The 23547-nt window shown below is 31.5% G+C and overlaps 4 protein-coding genes across 8 annotated transcripts; 1 reads left to right on the top strand and 3 right to left on the bottom strand.

Moving 5' to 3' along the window:
- Positions 1-452: 452 nt before the first annotated feature.
- Positions 453-13747, bottom strand: path (solute carrier family 36 member pathetic). 3 transcript variants are annotated; one of them, XM_070634565.1, is made up of 7 exons: positions 13605-13747; positions 5469-5527; positions 5334-5404; positions 3158-3305; positions 2570-2750; positions 1962-2330; positions 453-1797 (listed from the first exon to the last, which is right to left on the bottom strand). In XM_070634565.1, the coding sequence occupies exons 2-7, from the start codon at positions 5475-5477 to the stop codon at positions 1100-1102; spliced, it is 1476 nt and encodes a 491-aa protein (XP_070490666.1). In that variant the 5' UTR covers positions 5478-5527; positions 13605-13747; the 3' UTR covers positions 453-1099. The 3 variants fall into 3 exon arrangements, with proteins under 3 accessions (XP_070490666.1, XP_070490667.1, XP_070490668.1); XM_070634566.1 differs by lacking the exon at positions 13605-13747 and adding an exon at positions 6268-6286; XM_070634567.1 differs by lacking the exons at positions 5334-5404; positions 5469-5527; positions 13605-13747 and adding an exon at positions 3625-3771.
- Positions 13748-14212: 465 nt separating this feature from the next.
- Positions 14213-16349, bottom strand: Fuca (alpha-L-fucosidase). Its single transcript, XM_070634818.1, has 3 exons — positions 16020-16349; positions 14827-15959; positions 14213-14477 (listed from the first exon to the last, which is right to left on the bottom strand). Exons 1-3 carry the CDS (start codon positions 16240-16242, stop codon positions 14346-14348), a joined length of 1488 nt encoding a protein of 495 aa, XP_070490919.1. The 5' UTR covers positions 16243-16349; the 3' UTR covers positions 14213-14345.
- A 386-nt stretch (positions 16350-16735) lies between these two features.
- Positions 16736-18180, bottom strand: LOC139086382 (leucine-rich repeat-containing protein 59-like). Its single transcript, XM_070634819.1, has 5 exons — positions 18124-18180; positions 17930-17996; positions 17719-17853; positions 17565-17653; positions 16736-17507 (listed from the first exon to the last, which is right to left on the bottom strand). The coding sequence occupies exons 3-5, from the start codon at positions 17789-17791 to the stop codon at positions 16761-16763; spliced, it is 909 nt and encodes a 302-aa protein (XP_070490920.1). The 5' UTR covers positions 17792-17853; positions 17930-17996; positions 18124-18180; the 3' UTR covers positions 16736-16760.
- Positions 18181-18859: 679 nt separating this feature from the next.
- On the top strand, positions 18860-21282 carry LOC139086474 (uncharacterized). Of its 3 annotated transcripts, XM_070634934.1 has the most exons (5): positions 18860-19332; positions 19474-19524; positions 19911-20024; positions 20590-20794; positions 20911-21282. In XM_070634934.1, the coding sequence occupies exons 3-5, from the start codon at positions 19919-19921 to the stop codon at positions 21089-21091; spliced, it is 492 nt and encodes a 163-aa protein (XP_070491035.1). In that variant the 5' UTR covers positions 18860-19332; positions 19474-19524; positions 19911-19918; the 3' UTR covers positions 21092-21282. The 3 variants fall into 3 exon arrangements, with proteins under 3 accessions (XP_070491035.1, XP_070491036.1, XP_070491033.1); XM_070634935.1 differs by lacking the exon at positions 19474-19524; XM_070634932.1 differs by having other exon boundaries at positions 19474-20024.
- The last annotated feature ends 2265 nt before the right edge of the window (positions 21283-23547 follow it).

Below are 23547 nucleotides of genomic sequence, written 5' to 3'. Positions count from 1 at the left end.
ATTCATGGACATTATATAACCTGAAGAACCTCGTGGAAGACTAAAGAACTCCTGGAAGGACGCTGTCGATAGAGACAGTATTGCATTTGATATTGGTAATTGGAAGACAGTGATAGTGCCAGCTTAAAGCGTCATCTGAGGGAAGACGAGTGATCTGTACGACAAGGGAATTAAGTAAATTATATAAACTGCTGTTGTTCATGCATAGCATTCTAGGAAATCAACTCAAGTTCAAACACCAGCAAATCAGCACATGGCTAAATTCCATAGTACACAACTGAAAATTGATACACCTGTATTAGACAATATATTACAACTGCAAATTAGCATATTGAAATTTCACTTGTCAAACCTGAAAATTGATTGGAATTTAATGAAGAATTTACAAATTATCATATTACTATAAAAAACTTTCAATGATTTTTTATTTTTATTAAATAATTATGCTTAAAAAGCTGTTTGTTTAAAAACGTACAATTGCATTTTTCTCAGAATTCACATGTAGATCATTTTCTTTTTATTATTTTATAATATTAAGCTGCGAAAATTCTTTAAATTATTCATAATTTAGCTTTAAAATTTTGAATTAAAAAATCTTCCTTAAAATTGGTTTTCAGTCTTCAACTCGATTATCTGGTTGAATTCTTTTGAATAATTTCGGCTATTGAAATCACAGGCTGCTGAAAAATCATCTATCACCTGCTGTGCAGTACTTTATTCCATAAAATGCTGCATATTTTGTAAATATTCGAGTAACTTTATTTGAAAAGTAAATTTTTAATTTAAAAATGAACTTGGTTCGAGTTTATTTATTGGATTTACGATTTTGGACCTTAAGTTGTATACAGAACTGCTAATGTGTATCCCAAAAATCCAACAAAAACAAATTATGCGAAAATAAAAAAATCTTACAAAACTTTTCAAATTAAGTACTACAAACAATATTAATATCATTACAATCTATCCTATCCTATGCCTTTTTAGATTGAAAAAAATTTATTCTATGTGAATCGTATATTCTTTTTTTTGCAATTTCAAATGATAACATTAGTTTGAATGTTGAGGATGGTCGTGGTTTTTTATAAAAAAAAAGTCAATTTTACTCCAATGGACCTGCTGTTGTTTCCAATAATCCTTCAATAGCTCCCATTGTTGTTTCATGTATTCCATCAGATCCATTTTTAGAGTAAAGCTTGACGATATCAGCAATTGCGTCCTTTGATCCGAAAATCAGAGCCAAAACACCAAATATACAGACAATAACATTTTTCCAGATAATCCAGTTGAACTTTCCAAATCCTTGCTCCCAGTATGTAACCATTTCGATGAAGACAGGTACAAGTAATCCCAAAATTGAGAAGCAGAAGGCACCAAGTAGACCAACAAATGGTCCAATTGTAGGCACAGCAACAGCCAAAAGTACAGCAGCAGTAACCAAAACAGTTCTCATCATGTAGTTAACAAGTAATGGTCGTTTTGTGAATTTTTCTTTGATAAAGTCCCAACCGATTTCAAGGCATACGTAGAATTGAAGTCCAAATGTACAGTAGACAGCCAATGCAATCAAGATTTTAACAATTTGAGCTGGAATTTCTTCAATTGGAAGATTCAAAGTGATTGATCCAGCAGCGTCATTTCCATACTTTACATATCCAACAAATCCAAGTAAAATGTATACCATTGTAACCCCACCCATACCTTTGTTAAGTACACCACAGATTCCGATAAAGTGTTGCGGCGTTCTCATTGAATTTTCAAGTGGCATAACGACACCAATTGCTTCCATAGCAAATATAACTGGGATCGAAATAAAAAATAAAAATATTTATTAATATAATAATTATATCACAAAATGTATAAACGATGATAAGGCATACTGTAAACAGAACTTACCTATCTCACCGAAATACAACAAAGTAATAAATAAGATAGAAATAAAATTTTTGTTATTGATTACTCACCGATTCCGAAAAATGGCGCGATCTGAATTAATGATGTGTGCAGTTTACGGTCGCTAATTGGTGGCATGTCTGTTGTACAGTAGTAGAATGTTATCAGTAATCCAACACCCATAAAAACGTTTGCAACACTTGAGAATGGCGCGAGATATTTCAAATTTGGCACCCATGAGAGTAAAATCAATGGAATTAGCAACATTGAGATGAAAATTCTCGGATCGCCTTTCCAGCCGAAGTAATGCTCTATGAGTTGTTGGAAGTTTTCTGCAATAATGACAGTGTATACTGAACAGGTACCAAAGTAAGTGATAAAAAGTCCATAATTGATAAAATGCTTCATAAATTGTGCCCATGGTCTCGCCCATGCCGGTCCTAGATGACAAGAAAGAAATTTAAAATTAAAAATTATTCAGCTCATGTCAATCAATTATAAAATTGTTCGGGTAAATAACAATAAGTTGTTTTGAAATTTTAAATTAATTTAAACCAGACGGAAAATCAAAATAAAGCAAGTCCAATTTCTGATTTTTAAATTAATTTTATACGAAATTTTACGGAAAAAAAGGAAAACAATTTAATCAATATTAATGAGGCTGAAACAAAAAATTTACCGTTAAGAAAGGCAACTTCGGCTACTTCCGAGAAACTCATGGTTGTTCTTCGAGAGCGAAAATATAATGTATGGGCGCATTTTACGAGAACATATGCACAATGGGTACAGACTAAAGCGGTTGCGATTGTTGCGAAGATGCCGGTGACTAGACCGGAGTAACTAAATGCCATTGGCATTGCCTGTGGGGAGGAAATAGTTTGATTTATTTATTTGATTTTTTGTGATTTAAATTTCAAAAATTTTATATTTTTCAGATTTGAATTTTTTCGAAGTTTTAAAATTTAAATTTCTTGAATTATTTTGATTTTTTAAATTTTTGAATTATTTTCTATTAATATTTAAATTCTTCTCTTAAAACTTTAAACTGTACTATTTTCTAATTTTAAATTTGCCAAATATTTGAACAATTTTAATTTTTTTTTTAGTTTTTGTAATTTTTTAAGATTTTCTAAATTTTAAATATTTTTTTCGACTTTTTTTCCAACTTCTATTTAATTTTGTTCGAATTTAAAATTTAAAATTTTAATCTTTTAAAATTTCTAAACAATTTTTATCAAATCCAAATAGAACAAGCACTAATCCTTACCAAAATTCCTGTTCCAAGTGATGCTTTGAGCAAATGTGTCAATGTGTCCATATCTGATGTCGGATGATCCACTTTCCGCTCCCTAAATGGATCAAAATCAGCCAAAGCTCCTTTCTCGACATTTATGGATGCCGGTGCTACTTTATACCTATCAAAAAAATAGTTGTAACTTAGTATTTTAATTCAATTCGGCACGTTTCTGTGAGTTTATTGCACTATAAATAATTTAATTTAGCATTAAATTGCAATTTGAGGATTTTTAATGTTTATTTAAATTAGTTGAGATTTGAGAGAATCATATTGCATGACTTGTGCAAGACTCAAGTGCCTTTTAATTAGATTCTTCAATTTGCGTCATTAATGACTCTTCTGAAGCACTAACTTTAAAATTTTTAATTTTTTTAATTAAATTGCATTAAAAAATTCACAATAATTAAGGCATAAGATGCCACCATCGAGACACGCACCGTTCTTCATTATTATTATTTTCTGTTAAACAGATTTCAGACATCCGCATAGACATCTCTTCTCACAAGTGCACAATTATATCTTCCACAACCGAAAAAAAATAAGGGCAATTTATTGATACCTCCAATCACAAGAACGATCGAAAATAAACTGACAATGTTACGAACTTCAAAAGTGAATTCAAGAAAGTCTGAAAAAAAATTGCATGGTCTCATGTTGCTTCTTGTTTATTTGTGCATTTTTGTGCATCATACGTTTTGCTGATAATGCAAAATATGGAAAAAGCATGAGGAATTTCAACTGACGTTGTGCTTTTGCCTCGTTCGTTTTTTAAAAAAATTTTAAAGTGTATTATTGTTAGTAGTCAGTTCACCTTTTGTGTGTAAATTATTGAGGACTGAATTTGTGAACGTTTCCTTTTCGTTTAATTTAAGAGAAAAAAAAAATTATAAGTTTTGGAGGAGAATGAAGGGAGTTTGGAAGTTATTATTGATTGTGTATCTGGGTGCATTTTTTTGTTTTGAAGAATTTTTATAAACGATCATGCAAATATGCGATTCTATATGTGTGACTATATGTGTATAGAATTAGATGTGAGTTTAAAAGGGTTTTAAGAATGTATGGAAATGTCTAGACTTTGATTTTTATTTGATCAAACTAGTTCTCAAGGTCTTTTAAGAATCTTGACTCTTCATTGGAACTGGGTCAACTTGTGATTTTGATAAAGGTTTGCTTAAGTCATAGAGTGTCACGATCTATGAATTGTTCAAATTCCTTTAATTTTTGTGTTTCTTGCTGAAGATTACTGGCATTTAGGTATCTAACATCCACATTTGTGTATCTAACACGCAAGCTAATAAATGAGGTGTTTTTGGGTAAATTCTTCCCCTTTTTGTCGGAATGTTCTATACCTTAAAATAATTCAACCTACGCCCCTTGTACCTAGGCAATCCGAATAAATGAACAGATGCAATGTGAGAATTTTTGGAAACAAGAGAAATTGCTTTATTACAAATATGCTTGTTCTCTCGTAGGAATGATAGTATTGAGTCCCGTAATTTGCACCCTTTTGCTCAAAATGATCATTACTTCGTAACGTAAGCAGTAAACAACCCCTAAATACAATCTTGCTTTACAAAGTATAAAAGTAATCATAAAGGAATTTAATAATGGCTACTGATGAAAATTATTAGGATTGTCTCTTAAATCCCGAAGAATAAACATAAAACCTTCAAAAATAAGTTATATCCCTTACCCAAACTGATCACATCCATAACTCAACTTTTCCCAAAAAATATATACCTCCAGACGAAAAATGAAGGAAAACAAAATTGATTGTGCAGAAATATGTGTATAAAAGAGACGAAAAGAGAGCCTATAAGCCCGGTGTAATATTTTGTGTCTCATAACTCGTGAATGTCACAATGAATTGGCTTTATGTGGAAATTTTTCATTTGCCACGGACAAAAATTAATTGTAAGATGAATCTCAACATGAATCTCCTGATCGTTTTATCGAGAATGTAAAAATTTATAAATAAATATTTTTTTTGTAAGTTGATTGCACTCTGGTGCTGATAATTCTCTAATAAATCAGATTTTCTGTCACGAATACAATGTAAAATGAAAATCTTCTTCGATAATAAGCAGCATGTCGCGTGTACATTGCAGGTTGTGTGAAAGTGTAAAAGAAATGTTAAATAACTTACGTGGAACTTCCATTTTTTTGGTCTTTTGGTAAAAACGTCTCAAGTTCCTGAGGTGGCGGACCTGTATATTCCTGAAATGGAACAATAATTGCTGTTATTATGATCGATAAACTTTCATCGGTTTTATTGACATACATTTACCATCTTTCCGTGCGTTTATTAACTTTCAAGGGGACTTTTTTGATTAAATTGATCTGAAAATCGAAAGTTTATTCATTGATGAAAAATGAAATAATTAAAGGCAATCAAAAGTTATTTGTAAAATTAGATTAGTTCCCTATTTTCTAGATAAGCTGAGTGCTTTCAATTGACGAGAATGTGAACAACTTATTCCGGATTTATTAATTGAACTCAAGAGCTTTATCTTTTAATTACTGTGTTATAGTACGAGGGCGATTGAATATCGATTACTAAATTGACGTCATTTGGAGTTGACATTTGTTGATCTGTTCTTCAATGATTTTAATTAGTACATATTGCATGTTAGAATCTGAAGAACTACTGTCGTGACTATCTTGTTAGATAATTCTTGACAATCATTTACCGACAATTGACTTTGATTCTTTTTTGTGTGATGGAAGGCGGTCTAGGTGGATTTTGGTTTAGAGACGTATTAGAGCTAGCATAACTTTCATAAGAGTCTAGTAGAATACTGCGTATTTAATGCAACATTTTGGGTAATCCATGAATTATTTCCGAGTGATTAAGCAATAGACCGTCATTCGATGAACAAATTGGCTTAATGCACGAGAATAATATAATGTTCTAAGCAGTTCTAAGAGTAGCTCACTTATTACATCAACAGAGATTATAAGCAGTAAACAGAGACTAAGGCTTTTAATTCTCTTGATCTAATTTGAAACAGAATAGCCTTTATAAGTCAACAAACTCACTATGTCCTTAATTCTAACTCAAACAAAAACTTATCAATCACCTCGTTTACTGTAAACTTGACTTGAATCTCACAGCTTTTCTAAAATACTAAAGATGCTGATACAAAAGCTTAACTTATAAATATCTCATAATGACTTCTTTATCTGATAATTGTTATCAGATGATATAATTTTATCACAATTAAATTTACCACATGCAGACTTTTCTGTTTGTGCACCTGTGGTAGCTTGTTCTTTAAATATTAAAGCAGATAATAAGTAGTCAAAATTTTCACGCGTAACCTAAATATGGTCACTAAATTTGATTTATCAATGCCAATGATGCATTCTAAAGGTGATCAGTACTTGATCTTTTGAGCTCTATGGGAAAATACTGAAATAGAATCGTATCTCAAAACAAATATTTAAACTGGATTTTTGCATATTTGCATTAAAATCGTACAACTATGCAAAAAATCTTGTTTGTCAGAAAGCAATCACAGGATTTAAAATGTATTGTTGCAGTCTTATCTAATAATGAGAATTAGATTGAATTATAATCTCTTTGACATTCATTGTTGATATATGAGGAGCATTAACCTATACAAATGTAGAAAGTTTCTTATCAATCACGATGACACTGATAATAATTTTTATATGTTTTTAAAAAATATTTATGAACGACATTAAGCTCAAAGTCAATATTAATGATTAAGAATAAGGTGCAATAAAATTGTAGAGAAGAGAGTCAATGTCGCGATCAAAGGAGTGTCTTGTTGGCGGTTATGTAAAAATTGATAAGCTTTATTTTTCCTGAACCTCGATATTGGATAATGTTGGTTATATCATGTAAGTTAGGCAAATAGTAACTGAATCATAGCTAAATGTCAATATGAATTGATTGACATTTTGATAGCAAGTTTAAACAAATCCGAGTGTACCTTAAACTCTGCCTAGGATATACAATATTAGTAAAAGAAGTAGTTAGTCCCTAAAAAGCATTTATTACTTTTCAAAGCGACTCCTCAACTATTTTGTCATGATTTTGCTTGAATATTTGAAACTCAAGACGATTTATAATGAGAAGATCAGTTCCACTGAATTTTTGCGTGTGACATTTAAAGAACCACATTCATTTCTTGCATGCATACTCAATAGGTCAATGATTCACAATTTCCAATAATATATCCAACTAAAGAGTATTGCAAATAAACTTAAGATACGTAAGAATTTGCTAATTAGGAATTGTATGAAAAACTGTGTGATTGAATGACTTTGGGTTTTTTGGCACTTCTTAAATAATTAACAAATAGCGATGAAAATTTCCCAGCGGTTAGTTTTCACACAGGACTTAAGACAAGATTTTATGTTAATACTCCTACATGGGCATTCAATATCAGTAATACAGTATAGATTACGAAAAATCTAGTTCCATATACCAAACGTTCCTACATTTTGAAAATTAAAGTCCGAATTTAGACTTGAAGGTGAAGCTTCTGATTAAAATTTTACGGGTTCCTACTAAAATTATGTTCTGTGAATTTCCCAATCCTTATCAATAAACAAGAAAAAAACAAAGCGGCTGCTTATTACACGTTTATGACATTTACTTGATTATATTTTTACTGCACATGTCCCGGATTGTTTCGGTTGTTTAAAATTTCATGTCAAAAAATCATGTAAAACATTTGAAAATGAAAGCAACACGGATCGGAAGTTATGATGGTTATTAAGCAATTGCAAGGCAAAATGTTAGTGAACCAAGGACTGTCCAACTTTAGAAGACTAGATCTGTGCTATTGATAACTATTTGCAACACATGAACGCTTTACTTTCTAGAAATTAGCATTTAAGTTACTTCAGTGCAGTAACTTAAAATTTGTAAAAGTGACTGGAAACATCAAACAAGCTCTCATAATCTTGTCAACACACTTTTTACAGCGAGTAAACAGTGAATAATTAGATTAGAAAATATAGAGAAATTAGCATTATTTACTAACAACTATTACATAAGGCTATAAATAAATCCGACAGTAAGTGTTTCTATTGGTTTTTAGAAAGGAAAAAACATACAATTTTCACATGCGGCATGTATCTGTTCGCTTATGAATCATGCATGATGAAAATTAGAATTTGTAAACATAGCTATGGCAAGACATATTCTAATCCACAAATGATGGTTGCTCAAATTTCTAGTACATATCTAGATTTTTACTGATTAATTCTTAATACAACTGTGGACAACCTTTTATTTTTCGTGGACTACCTTGGTGGTAAGCCTTGACCAAAACCGCAAACGACAGACATGGTGGCATACAGATTGCTCACCACTGCTTTGCTTTCTACAATCCAAGAACTTTCCAAAAGAACAATCAAGAAACAATCTAATGAACATTAACATAGTCCTTAACCTATATCATTTCCAAGTTTTTGGACATCATTGCTAAATGACCCCTAACAAGATGTACAAATTAAATCTTCGACTTTTCTAATCCATGATTGATTTTGCCGAATTTTATACTCGATTAATTTGAATCCGATACAAAACTCAGACAAATTCTTCGGAAACCTTCAATACATTTTTCATCATTAAGTGCCGTATCGTGAGGAGGTGAAATGAACAAAAAAACACACACACTCGTTCAAGGAAAAAAGACTGCGTCTGCGAATGTTTAGTCTAAAAAAAATTCTCTTGAAATGACTTATGCATGATGAAATATAGTGTCTAATACCATGCACAGCATAATGTATGAAAGAACCGAACGCGATTGCATCAGCCGAAATATTTAAAGAGTCAAATTTAATTCCCCCTTCTGCCTTCTTTTCTTTTGTTTATCACATTTTCTTTTTTGTGGTCAGCATGATACGAAGTTTTTTTTTTTTGTTCAACAAAATTATGCGTTCGCAAAAAGTTTTTAAAGAATTCAGAATATAGGACGAGACATTAGTCTCATTTATAATATCCAATTGCTGTGCTAAATTATATTTAGCTTGCAGACTATAAATAGCTCATATTATTTATAAATTTGAACTTCAAGTAACATTTGAAAAAGAAATTCAGTTCTGTTTTGCATTAATGTATTGTATTATATGCTTTACGTCAATGTAAATAGAAGATTATGCCCACAAAGATATTTCGTTAGTGACGTCATTTCAAAGAAACTCCTTCATGCGTCATCATGACATTTTCAAAAAAAAAAGACTCTATTTTGGTTCAAAGAAATTATCATTAAGTACGGCGCCTGATAAGGCTGGGGAAATGTATGACAGTAGGTATTTTTTAGCGCATTTTTGAAATTTTTTTCAAAAAGGTAGCTTAATAAATCACTTTGTTCGGTCGGCTGCCAATAAAAACTTTTTATCTAGACATCGTAGAGAGCTCGGAATGGTTTTAAAAGATCAGTTCCATAAAGTTATTGCGGCGCCGGGCATTTAAAAGTTTCAAATCAACGCATAAATACTATAATTAACAGTTTTTCATTTTCATATACAACAACAACAAAAACAACAACACGTTTTTTCATTGTTTTACAGTGTTTTTCAATGTTTGTCGATGTTTTTACAGTGTTTACTGAACAATGTTTGAATTTTTTTTACCGTTATGAGGTTTGAATTATGAAAATCCGTTAAATTATGAAGTTCTTAAATTTTTGGAAGTTTTATATAAATCTTGTTTTTAAGATCTGAAAGTCACCTGGATCTTACTGGATCTTGGTTTTTAGGTCTGAAAGTGACCTGGAACTTACTGGATCTTGGTTTTTAGGTCTGGAAGTGCCCTGGAACTTACTGGATCTTGGTTTCTAGGTCTGGAAGTGACCTGGATCTTACTGGATCTTGGTTTTTAGGTCTGGAAGTGACTTATTAATCAATTACTGATCGCTGGGACAAAAATGCGCTTAAGTCCCTCGATCAATAACACGAGGACTTTTGTAATTTTTTGTTGTAATGATGATATGGATATTTCCGCATGTTGCTGATTCATAAATGGTTCTTAATAATTCATAAGTAGTTCTTGGAAGAAACTCTTGTTTGCTCATTGATAGGAGCATTCTGCCAAACATTGTAGTTCCTAGTCAAGTTATGTCACTCGGGCTAGAATCAGTTAGACAATTTCCAGAACAGTCCATTAAAAACTTATCCTTACTTCGAGGATATTATGAAATTTGACAAGAATATTTTGAAATACAATAAGCCACAGTAAAAATAATCTGCAAGTCATTACTCAATTTGTTGATTCTACATACATCGAGCAATAAAAACAAAACATTTAAACCCACTCAAGTAGCACTTAATGGTCGTTTTCTTTTGTTGAATAATTAATAGAATCAAATGACTGCGATTTATTTTTGAGATATTCGAAAGGAATATGGCTTGTTGCTCAGGGAAATTAAGAATAACTTTCTTCTTTCGGGAAGGCAATTTTTAAGTCATCAATTATTGAAATTTATTGATCAATTTGTGTTCTGAAGGCATCAATAACTGTCAAAATTTATGTTAACTTTATGAACGAAGAATAAATGTTTGTGTTGATAGGCTGACTATCGAGTTCATATTTGATTGGATCTAAATTATTTTAATGGATCTGGAATGATCTAAAGCTTTGTTTGTACATCTTGACTAGTAACATCTTCTAATCAATTAAATTTTATCATAAGAGGAAGCCTAGATAGCACAAATCGGTGAATTACTTAAGAATCCGGCAACAGACTGGTGTGACTCTGACTTGGTGCCGAATTCAAGCTGAATCCATGTTCTGGTAGTCCTGGTGTACCATTTTGGATCAATTAACTGACTTGTGCTATTCGAGAATGTCAAATGCCGCAAAGAAATCTAACTAAAGATTGCAAAACATGACATCCTATGCATTAGGGGTTTCAATCCCGGGATTGATTTATATGCAATTGATTTATATGCAATCCCGGGATTGAATCCCGGGATTACATACATTTTGATCCCGGGATTGAAACCCCTACTATGCATCATTCATGTACGAAATTAAAATTTCTTTACGGAACATTTCCTTAATTATTTGAAAATATTATTTCTTTACAAATTGTGTTTCTGAAGCCTCAGCAGTGACACTTGTACATAATTTTCTTCTACGTTAGCACAATACTGAAAATAATGTAGGTGATGTTTATGCCTACACTTCTTAATCGTTTGTTTATATATTTTTAAGCTTTTAAAACTGTGTCATCTACTTTTTAATTATTTCGAGGAGTTCAAACTTGAAAAAGTAATAAGAAAATTTCCCAAAATATAATACAGTAAAAGATGTGGGGAATTTCACGTAATTTAAATGAGTATTTCATGTGTAACACATTTTTTGAAGTCTAGTCAGTTCAAGACCACAACTTTATCTGTAAAATTCTATGTCCTTGAGTGACGAATGTATCGAAAAAAACATGATAAAATGATGATGGATGTCACATGGCAATTACTACTACTTTTTTCCTACAAATTCTTGTATGTCTATCTAGAAATGCTCACACCATGCAATCTTTCCGCAAGACATGAGAGAATTAGAAATTTACAACCACCGAAAAAAACCACAAATGAAGCCATAGTTGGATGAAATTTGAGAATGAGACCATAAAAATTAAGAAAAAGAAGAAGTAGGTATTAAAAATAAAAATAACATGAAAAGTCATTGGCGCTAAATGACCGAGAATTTACAGAATTTCATTTTCAATCAGATTTCGAACAATAAATTGATTTATTTACAGCAATTGGAGTGTCTGCTGATGGTTTTATGAATTTGTGACAATTTATTAAATGAATTTAAATTCAAACATGTGTGAAACATGTGATTATATTATTTTACAATACATATTGTGTTGCTAGAGGTCTGGTTAAAGAAAAACCAGAAATACAATTCGTATGACGAAATTTTATGATGATAAAAAGTTATATACACAGTATAAATCATTATTGAGTACGAATAAAGCATATTTTTTTTTTATTTTCCTGTATATGTATCACTCACGCAATTTTTCGTTGGGTTAATAAACTCGCAGAAGACGAATAGGCGCGGCAAATAAAATTTAGAAAGAAATTGGATGGGAGATGTGCGGTTGTGATGTCGAATAAGATGTAAGGTAGAACTTATTAGTAGTTTTTGGGCAAAGTAATTTGGTTCAGCCTCAACTGGGGCATCAAAAGGCACTAGTTAAGGTTTTACTTGAACAGGAATCGAACATTACAAATATACTTTATGAAATATAGTTAGAAAAGTCATCAAAAGAGAAGTTCGAATCCTTCTTTGAGCTGTAGTTCTAGGTTTGAGTAGGACCCGAGGAAACAACTAGACCTGGAAAGCACAAGTCAATTAATCAATCTAAAATCCGGCACTAGGTCATCGTGACTCTGATTTGTTGTCGAATTCGCTTTAAATTCGGTCATATTCACTTCAAATCCGGTACCAAGTCAGAGTAACTTTCGACCTGAGGCAAGATTTTTAATCGATTAACCGATTTGTGCGGAATACATGAGTTCTACTTAATATCTAGAGTCATTAGTAGACTCGACCATATCCTTAGTCCAAATTCACTCGAGGGTAAGTCTAGCTTACCATCACTCGTTAAACTGCCATTAACTCTTAAAAGCATTTAATACGCAAATCAGTAAGGATACTCATAAATTCCCACTTTTCAATAGACCTTAATTATGAACGACCCCATAAGACTCAAAAAAAAAAAGAACTGTTTCGATGACTGTTCAACAAAACCAGAATATTTCCTCTTCTTCTTCATTCAACTTTATTTCACTTCAGCAAGTACAGAATAATTCAACCGGCAACCGCGAGAGAACAATTCTTTCATTATGTTTTTGTGTATTCCTCTTTCACTGTACGATTAAAAATAAATCGCGCGCCGCAAAAACTACAAATTTTTTAGTGAAATGTTCTGACCCTAAACTACCTATACCATTAAATTTCACGTAAGTGTAAGCTGCAGTTATAGGTGATGAACGAAAGAAGTGTGTGGCAAGAAAAAAATATGACTACGTCATTTGTTTGATTTTATTTTTACGATGAACTGAAACTTTTTTTTTTTGCCTTCCTACTATCCAACTACAATTAAAGTTTAATTTTTCATTTTCGTGATGTACTTTATTGTACTTAAGAATGTAATGAGTATATATCGGATGTATATATATCCAAAAAAAAACACGTGGCAACTTTTTCACTTTTGTCACTTCATTGATTTTCTCTGGAAATGCGTGGATTGTGATGTTATGATTGTAGTTATGTTATAGCCACACAAAAATCTAATCCAATTATTTAAATAAATATAAGTTTTCAATAAACACATGTTCACTTTATCAATTTTCATGTACTTCCTTTTGTCGATTTTTACTATGCCCTCAATTATTTTTTAGTTCTGTTATGTCAACTTACTTCTGCTGAACAAAAATTATTTTTTATACTTTAACACCACAGCTTAATGTGTACAAAATAACTTTTTTTTGTATTTCCTATTAGAAAATTTTATTTTAATTTTTTTCACTCTATGAGTTTAGTGCTTGCCGGCTAAAACTCAACTGAAAATAAAATCTATGGAGAAATGGATATTCATTCTGTGTATTTTTTTTAGTCGTGCCTTTAATTTTTTTCCTTACTTCTTTTTCTCTTTTGTCTCATTTTTTTCAGTTTTCGTATGAACGAATGTACTGTGTATGCGCATTTGAGTTTGTCGTTGCTGCTCTGATAGATAAATTGTCCTTTGCTATTTTTTTATCAAAAGTTTTTTCTGTTATCAGAAAACACATTTTTAATTATTGAAAATATTTATTTACATTTGTCACGATGTGAATTGATATGGAGTACGTCATGAAGTCATCCGCTTGTTATACGTGTTGAAATAAATTATTATCATTTTTGGAATTAAACAGAAGATCACGTTGAGTTCTTGTCAAATCTGTCTTTTGAGAGATGAAGTTGAGAATCTATTCGTCATCAACGCAGGATTCTCTCGAGAGAATAGAAAAAACACATTTTATGTTTTGAGAAAAAATTACTCATTTTATAAAAAAAAAAGCGTGGATCTCACTAATATTTCTTAATGTCTAAAGCAAATACAAAAGTGTAATAATTAAAAAGCAAATATTGCACGCAATGGCTGCATAACTTTAAGGGAACTTAATTTGTTTTAATCTTCTGTTTAGGGATGTCAACCTCAAATGTCCAAACAGAGAATAAGCCGGCTTTATCGATGAAACGCTTTTCTGGGAATTGGATTTCGAATGCGTCCTTAGATTCAGTAAGTTGATGCTGAAAATAGAAAAAAGATTGATTAATAGGAATAAATTTGGGTATAATAAGGAGAACATCAAAATTTTTGTGACTTAGATGCATAAAATTTGGGTTTCTCATGAGTATTGTCACTTTAATGGATTTGCCGATGATGAATCACAGCCTTTTTGGCAAATAGTTTAGGACAAAAAGAAAGAAAAACTTCCGGTTTTCCCAAAAATACATTTCCATGCATAAATCGTGACTAATAAACATTTTCATGTATAAAAATTGATCTTATCGTAAATACAGGCGCCTTCATAATTTTCATTCAATTTTAGAGTCTAGTCACGAATTCAGGTGCAAATTATTGTTCATTATCACTTACCTCAACTTCTCCAGAGTATCCAAGCAACTTAACTTCCGTAGATTCATCAACATAATCAGCAAGACATTCAATTGATACAGCATTAGTGTCATAAGGATATTCAAATATGAAGACAAAAACACTGTCTCGAAATTCACCGTGCTTCATTGTAAACCATGTATCATTTCCTTCTTTTTGATGAACCCAAGGTTTGCTGCTGTAAATTGCTCTTCCGTTGATTCTCAACCACTTGCCCATGTCTCTGAGTCGATCAGCAAAAATTGGTTCAATCTTTCCATACTTAGTTGGACCAATATTGATTGCAATGTTTCCATTAATTGCTACAGTTGAAACTATTTCTTTGATTAGCTCATCTTTGGTATAATAATCATCTAAAACTGTATTCGATCGATGACCCCAGCTCTTCTTGTCAATTGTCATTGCATTTTCAAATTTATGTTCAACAAGTTTTCCAGGATTATAACGATCTGTACAAGTGTAAAAGCCTCCATGTTTGCAGGGTACTCCAGATCCCCATCTGTCATTAGTAACGACTGTGTTCTTTACTGGACTTTCATTATAAAGCCATGCGAGGAACTCTTTAGACTTCCAGTAACCATCAGGTGCCTCCCAATCACCATCACTCCAGATTATTTCTGGATGATAACGATGAATGATTTCCTGAAGTTCTGGCCACATTTTATTATTTACGTAAGTTTGTTGGAAGAATGCATGATATTTATCACTTAGGTACATTCTGTTGAACCATTCGTAGAGTGAATAATAGACTCCAAACTTCATGCTCTTCTTCCTAACAGCATCAGAAAGTTCTTTCAGAATATCACGATTAGGTCCAACGTCCATTGAATTCCAACTGAATGAGTAAGACGATGGATAAAGAGTAAATCCTTCATGATGCTTACTTGTTAAAATCACATATTGAGCTCCAGAATCGGCAAATATTTCCGCCCATTCAGTTGCATTGAAAAGTTCACAAGTAAATGATTTAGCAAATTCTTGATAAGTAAATGATGGATTTTGAGTTCTTTTCATAAAGTCAACATATTCAGGGACTTTATCGTTTATCCAGTTGTTCCAGAACCATTCACTTCCATAACTTATCGCAGCGTAAACACCAAAATGAAGAAAAATACCTGAAAATATAAAATTGTTCGTTTGAAAAAAATATTAAATTACAATAACAACTTATTTACCTATTTTTGCATTATCATACCACTCGGGAAGCGGTCTCGCATCCAAACTCTCCCAAGTCGGCTCAAATTTCTTAAAATCCTTTGTTTTCTTTATCAAGTTTTCGTCATCTATTTGATTATCGTTAGCGCTAATGACATGAGGGATATTAAATGAGGACAATGCACTTATCACACTGTAACTTAATACCAAAAATACTGCTATTATCAATCTATTTACTTTCATGTTGACGAGAACACACTTTGAGAGTAACTGAAATATTTCATGGAAATTGTTGAAGAGGAAAAAAATTGAGAGGTGTTTACAAACAATTTATTGCCTTTGTTATGCGGGATTCTAATAAGCTGGAACTATTAGAAAGTGGAATGCGTAGGGCATATTGGGTTGACTGTCCATATGCGATGCATAATAATGTTTTGTATTAATATAATATTGTTTGAAGTTCTAAAACTGACTAAATATTTATATGGAGGGGACTAACAACTGAAAAAGGGGAATTAAACTATTTGTAGTTGCAAATATAATTTGAATATTAAACGGCAGTTGACATAATTTCAGCACGCAGTTCTAACAAAATGCGCCTCTATAGGCACAACTGGACCGTACACATACTTTAGAACAATTTTTGAGAGAAAGTGAGAGAATTGTTATCAGCAATCGTCAACAAGCCGTAAAGCTCGACAATTTCTCTCTTTGTAGATACAAAAATCGTTAAGCATTAATATTTTAACAATTTATAATCCTCATTTATTAATAAAATATTGAACACTTTCATTGATTCTTTCAAATAAATTGTTAAATACTTTTCGTTGACGATCAGACAAAAATGATGTGATGGCATTGAATTGTGTTGGCAAATACTTAAATATTATTGCACCAAGTATGATAGTTAGGAAAAAAACTAGTACGAATCGTATGACGAGCTTTATAAAGATTTGTGACGTGGATGGTACTGATTTGACTGATACATCCTGTTTATTGTTATTGCTTTCAGTTTCCTCTGATGAGCTTTCCTTACTTCCGTTATCGTTTTTGAGCAAATTTTCTTCTTCAGCCTGTTGTTTCTCCAATAATTTTCGTTCCTTTCTGGCTGCTTTCTTTAGAAGCCGCTTCTCTTCCCGTTGTCTTTCAGCCTCTAATTCGCGTTCCTTTTCTTCACGTTCAGCCTTCTTCCTCTTTTCATAGATCATTTTCTTTTCCAAATCAATGTGATAAGGCACAACATTTTTTGCGGCATTTTGACAATCTTTACCTGTTATGCATGGTCCGACAATTTTTTGTAGTGCTGGATTTAGTGGATTTGCCTTAAGATCCAAATATTTTAATTTAGTGAGATGACCAAATGTAACTGGTAAATACTCAAGTTGATTATTATATAAATCTAAATGCTTTAAATTCGACAAGTTTCCAAAGTCATCAGGCAGAAAACGTAGCTGATTCTTACTCAGATCAATTCGATATAAATGCGATAAATTAGTTCCGAAATTTTTCTGGAAGATACAACAAATTAGTCTGGATTATTTTTGGAAGTACAACTGAAATCTTACCGGTATGAATCGGATATTGTTACTTGATAGATCCAGAACAGTTGCTCGTTTAACTTCAGCGATATCACGTACGGGAATATCCTCAATTTCTAGAAAAATTTGTATAATTAATTTTTCAAAATAATATTTTCCATTTAAATTTAATTTAACTTACCAAGCAAGCTTAGATCCAAAACATTATCTTCTAAACGTTCCTTAACATTAATCTTTACTTTTACTTTTGGCATAATGACAATTAGTACGGTTAAATTGTGATTTTTCTTTAAAAACTAAGAATCTGCCAACCAGTCTATAAAAACATGAAAATTAATATTTTAAACTTTATTATACGTTATAAAATGAACTGAAAAACATTAACTACTTACTGATATACAGCCGCAGACTGCAAGCTTTGTGATGTCCTCAACGAATGAATTAATATTACTTAATATTCTAAAATTTTATACAATTAAGGTAAAAAAGAAATCCAAAAACACAGATGATTAAAATTTGATGCCGAAAGAAGAAATCAAAACAAACCACATCAGTTTTTTACATCCTACAGGTCTTTGTTACTTACAGTTTTATACATGAATTGTGGTGCCATCTATTGAAAATCATATTAATTATTTTTTGAAGTTTTGAATGCTTACTGTTGCGAAATGAAAATTTAAACAAAAGTAAATTAACAGAAATTCAGAATTTAAAAAATAACGGAAGTTAAAAATTTAAAATGTAGTTCAAAATTTGAACTTTGTAATATTTGGCGAAAAAAAAATCAATCTGGTTTGAAATTTTAAGGAGGACACATTTAAAGGAAAAAGAAAGTCTAAATCTCAAGGAAAAGGATACAAAGAAATAAATAAAGGTAACAGCAAATAGCTTGAAATAGTACTTTTCAGTACGTAATGAGCATTTCATTTTTATTGTTATGACAGCTACTGAGAGATGCAATCATAATGATTCATGATTGATCTTTGCACTTTTTATTAGACACGGTGCTATGCAGCTCATTAACAGATCATGTATTCCCTCCCCTTACATTCACTTAAGTACATGCAAGTAAATGCATAATTTAAAAAACTTAATCAAGATGTTTATAAATTATCTCCTATAATCATTCAATTAATTAATAATGCATCATGCATCGATGTTTACAATTTATTGACAGGAGTGTTTAGGTGTTAATTTCAGCCCATTACTAACTCATTTTCTTATTAATTATGATTTTTTGCATGAAAGATAATCACATTCAAGTTTATGGCTAACATTGTTTGTTTATAAATAGCCAATGGCCTAATAACTTACATTTAATAGTAAATATTATGCAATAGGCTACTTAAATGCAATTGAATGGAAAGAAAGTATTACAAGCTTAAACATGCATGCAATAAACGATAAGCATTCAGTAGAGTGACAAAGATGAAAAAGAAATGTTACAGCATACACCGTGACCGAAGATGGTGCATTATGATAAGTAGGAAAGAAGCTATGACTATATGGAATTTGCAATGACATCGTGGATGCAATTCACTTTTTAATGCCAACGACTTTGGGGGTCGTTCAAGACTGATGACTTGAACCAACAAAACGTCGAGACTGCGTATTTAACTGATTAGAATGGTATAGGTTCATGACCTGCTACAGATGTAGTCTGAATCTAATCCGTATGACATGAAGACATCGTGACGCTGCCATGAATCAGCTGTTATTGCTAGTGTCGTTAATACTGAATGAAGATAGACGTCGTTTTGCAATATTCCCATCCCCAAGAGATAGGCAGTAATAGGTAAGTAATGCACCTACTTTATTTTATATATTTTTTTACTTTTCTTATATTATTATGCAATCGAATATATATGTTTGTTGTGCTTACTCCAATAGCACACTTACTAACAAGTTTTCATATTTACTATTTTATTATCTAAAGAAAAGCTCTCATCGTTGTTCAAATTCGCTTGGCAGTCGATTTGATTTTTCCGTAAGTAAACAGCAAATTTATATCGTATAAACGCGTGGCCAGTAGAGTTCAATCTTCTTTAGTGTGATTATTGTTAGGTAAATAGAGGAAAATCGAGTTTTCAATTTCTAGTCAGGTACGTCTGGAGTTATGGTTTGCTTTTATTAAAATCTTTATTGGGAATTACTTACGATTTCAATTCAGTTGTTAAATACATTTCATTAGGTGCAAACGTATTCTAAGAATTGCTATCCTTAGATCATTGAGATATGAAATTGATTTAAAGTGAAGAAAAAAAGTTCAGCAACGTTTAAAAAAATATTTAAAATCAAAAAGAAAATCAAAAGTTTTCCTGATGTATTTGATGCCAATAACTTCTGCATTCACCTCATTTTCGAAATATTTAGGAACTAAAATGGGCCTCAGACTTATACTTCTGTTGGTTGTTGGATTAGGTGCGTTGTATACGATTCATCTGCTGGCGCAGGATTGGATGAAAATTCAAGCAGGATCAAAAATTGGTAAAGTATTGAACTCAAAATTGTGACTTAAAATTTGTTCTATTCGAGCACTAATGAATAGTTTTTGAGTAACGTATTCAATTATTGAGTTATAATAACAATGTGAAAGTGAAAAGTGAACAATGAAAAGCGTTTGTCATAATTAATAAAACTAATTATTAATTAAAGCACTTATGTTTGCCCACATAAAGTAAAAATATAATTGAAAAAAATAATTGAAGCAAACAACTTTTACCAAAAATAATGAATCGAAATAATTTAACTTAAAAAATTGAAAAATATGTCCTTTGCCAAATATGACGTCACTAAATAGGGTGATTGTTTATTTATTGCATTGTGAATCCCGTCTCGTCCGTCTGTCCATATCCCTATTTACTAAAAACTAGCAATTCCGTCTTACCCTAACAGGCAAAGAGCATGCTCTCGAGAGCTTGGAATTCTTAAATATACTAGCTAAGCTTTCCTTCGAGCATTACTCACAGTTTGCTCTGCTCTTGAAATCATGCCCTTTGCTTCCTAGAGTTATCAATCATTAAACAAATTTTTATTCCATAACCTCTATTAGCTGCACGTTTACTCCTTGGAAAAAGAGATCTAACGAATTTAAGTCGGAATATTACAAAAGAAGAAATAGAATTTGAGGAGAAAATTGATTGGAACAAAATCCTCAATCGTGATCCATTCAGTTGTGCGTTATCTCTAGTTTGTCAACTATCAGCAGGAGCTGAACGAAAGAACGACGAAGCCAATGCGATTTATGAGTTTATTACGTAAGTATTTTTTATTTTAGAATTAGGAAGAATTATTGGTTCTAAACAAACTGTCTAATTGACAACATATCTATGTTCCGATTAAGAAAACATCTAATTCCATTCATATTTTCCAGTAACACAATCGAAAACGTGAAAGTACCAAAGAAGCTCAAAAAAGCTTATCAGCAAGGTCAAGATTACAACAAGAACAACAAAGATGACTTCGAAAAGTGCTACAAAAACTACTCATGGTGCCCGTACTCAGCAGAAACGATGATGAAATTCATTACATTTAATAAAATTTTATTTGGATGATTACACAACATAATGTGTAAAAGTTGGAAAGTTGGAAAGAAAGAATTTAGTCACGCAATCGAATGTATTAAATACATTTAATGTTAGTTATTAGCTTTATAAAAATGAAGGAAATGTCATTAAGTATGTTTTGTAAATGTCTATGTTGATAATTAAATAGTCTAATAAATATTGCCATATTTTTACTGTAATATCTTTTTAAGCGTGTTTATGGTTTTATTAATTTATATTGATGATTATAACACTTGCTTCACAGTGAGTTGCTCACCTATCTAGTAAGTAATAAACAAGTCATAAATGGTAATCACATGGGAATAATCGTTGAAGAGTTTAGCGAAAAGCACATAAATCCAAAACTATGCAAATTATCATACACTAGATTAATGCAGACATATGCTTATTACCTATCGACTACATCTTTCCATGAGTCACATGTTGACCATATCAAGAAAAGCTTAGTGCTTCTTCTTCAGTTTGGGTACACAGCTGTACATGATCATAAAAGCTTCCATTCAAATTCCTTACATTCGTTAAAAAAAGCTCACCAATCTTAAATCAAGTAACCATTGAATAAGTAATAAAAATTTCAATCACATCAATAATTGATAAAATTTGTGTTTTGAAATGCCACGTCAAAGATTGTCACATTTCTGCATATTGTTTTCAAATATCATCCTCAAATGTAAGAAGTACTTGCGAAAAAAATATTGGCATTTGAAGGTGAGTGAAGATTTTAATAGTTATTTAAATTATTTTCTTGATGGCACAAGTCGCTTATTGTGTTTGTTTGTGATTTCAAAAAACTTATTATTGAAAGGTATGCGCTTTGATGATTGGGATTTATGGTGATTGGGAGTTGTTAGTTTATGAACTTTATGAATGGTTGGGGTTGGTCAGTTACGTTGATACATGGAAATTGAGGTTTTGATTGATCAAGGGCATCATATGGTTCCAATTAGAAGCTAGATAGAATTCAGAATTTCTGTAGATTTCTTCGCCTACTTTGAATCTTTCGGGTAGAGCGAGGAAGCAGTAGTCAATACAATGTAATATCTTGTCTGATTTGGATGCTTTTTTATTGTTTTAGTCTTGTAGTGCATGCATTCTGCATCTAATTCGTAATCTGCCACAAGTCCTCCAAGTTAAGATAAAGTCAGATGAGCAACAAACATCCAAACACAGCACTAACTAGGTCTTAAAGTGATAAACTCGTAAAATGAACTTGTTCCTCAAACAATAGCCTTTCATACATCATCTTAACTCATAAATTTATGATAAATATTGACCAAGACATATTATTCCCCAAGGCACAATCCAAATATTTACCCAACAATCATAAATTCATTTCTTTTTCTTCAATTGATCACATAAAGAAGAAAAGAATTAAATGCCTGACTACGAAAGGAAACAAAAAATTTTTATGCTTAATAAACAATAAACAATAAACTTTCGTGATATTTAAACGTTATTGAATAATCGACTATAACAATTAATTGATTAATAATCAATTTTTGATTTATTGGATCCCTTAAACATAATTATCATCATGATGTCGCGAAACTCATTCTTGTAATATTTTTTTTCTTATTACATGCCGTTGTCATCGGACATAAAATTTTATCATCACTCCAATGTTTTAATTTATTTTTTCGCTTTCTCCACGAGTGATGAGATGGGAAACAAAAGTTAATTAATATGGTTATAGTATTAAAATGTCATAACATATTGAGTGACATTTTGAGGTACTTATGGGTCAGTTGAACTTTGTTTTGTCGGACTGTGAGGCTAGATGGTGAATTGGTGATGTTAGGAGTGCTATGAAGCTTGTATACTGCTGGTTAAGACAGTATACCGCTGATCAAGACAGTATCCACATAGCAAAAATTCAGTAAATGATCAAAAATTCAAGTCCAGGCCAGAATTTGGTGTAAATCCAGGTTCATGCAAGAGTCACGCCGACTTTGTGCCACAAATTTTGATCGATTAACCAACTTATACTATTTGGACTGCTATTGATGCAACATAAAACTGCGTCTACGCACCTCCTTGTCTTAAAACACTTCATTACCAATCACATCACATTCCCGTCACCGTCTTGCTTTATTAATTCGATGATGAATGCTAATTTTTATAATGTAAACTCAATAATAGTTCAAGGTCTATTAACCTTATTTCTTATACATTTTTCAAAAATTTCTCAAGTTGACTTTCAATTAATTTTTCATGATCTTATGTCGCACGTATGGGTCAATAATCAAAAAATATTGAAACTTGATTTTCTTGATGATTTTGTATTTACATCAAATTTGAATATGCAGTGAGAAAGGGCGTCTGTATGTAAAAAATAAGACTTAATTTCATTTAAAATGCGACGTAGACATAAAATTAATTAATTTTCATAGGTGAATATTACATCAGATGAATGAACTTGATGAGTTATGTAAAGAGAGAAGCTT

Source organism: Chironomus tepperi, unplaced genomic scaffold (assembly GCF_022539635.2).
Source record: "Chironomus tepperi strain 1889 unplaced genomic scaffold, CSIRO-AGI_Ctep_v1 contig_85, whole genome shotgun sequence".
NCBI lineage: Eukaryota > Metazoa > Arthropoda > Insecta > Diptera > Chironomidae > Chironomus > Chironomus tepperi.
The sequence above is the reverse complement of the archived record's forward strand: the minus strand, read 5'-3'. Positions and strand labels throughout refer to the sequence as shown.

Coding starts and splice junctions, on each gene's coding strand:
- path (XM_070634565.1), bottom strand. Junction 3,306..5,333: donor CAAAAAAATGGAAGTTCCAC/GTAAGTTATTTA, acceptor TTTTTTTGATAG/GTATAAAGTAGCACCGGCAT. Junction 1,798..1,961: donor CGCGCCATTTTTCGGAATCG/GTGAGTAATCAA, acceptor TTTCGATCCCAG/TTATATTTGCTATGGAAGCA.
- LOC139086474 (XM_070634932.1), top strand. CDS start 19,859: ATGTATTTGATGCCAATAACTTCTGCATTCACCTCATTTTCGAAATAT. Junction 20,025..20,589: donor TCAAGCAGGATCAAAAATTG/GTAAAGTATTGA, acceptor AACCTCTATTAG/CTGCACGTTTACTCCTTGGA. Junction 20,795..20,910: donor GCGATTTATGAGTTTATTAC/GTAAGTATTTTT, acceptor CATATTTTCCAG/TAACACAATCGAAAACGTGA.
- LOC139086382 (XM_070634819.1), bottom strand. CDS start 17,791: ATGCCAAAAGTAAAAGTAAAGATTAATGTTAAGGAACGTTTAGAAGAT. Junction 17,654..17,718: donor TTTGGATCTAAGCTTGCTTG/GTAAGTTAAATT, acceptor AAATTTTTCTAG/AAATTGAGGATATTCCCGTA. Junction 17,508..17,564: donor ACAATATCCGATTCATACCG/GTAAGATTTCAG, acceptor TGTATCTTCCAG/AAAAATTTCGGAACTAATTT.
- Fuca (XM_070634818.1), bottom strand. CDS start 16,242: ATGAAAGTAAATAGATTGATAATAGCAGTATTTTTGGTATTAAGTTAC. Junction 15,960..16,019: donor GTATGATAATGCAAAAATAG/GTAAATAAGTTG, acceptor TTATATTTTCAG/GTATTTTTCTTCATTTTGGT. Junction 14,478..14,826: donor GATACTCTGGAGAAGTTGAG/GTAAGTGATAAT, acceptor TTCTATTTTCAG/CATCAACTTACTGAATCTAA.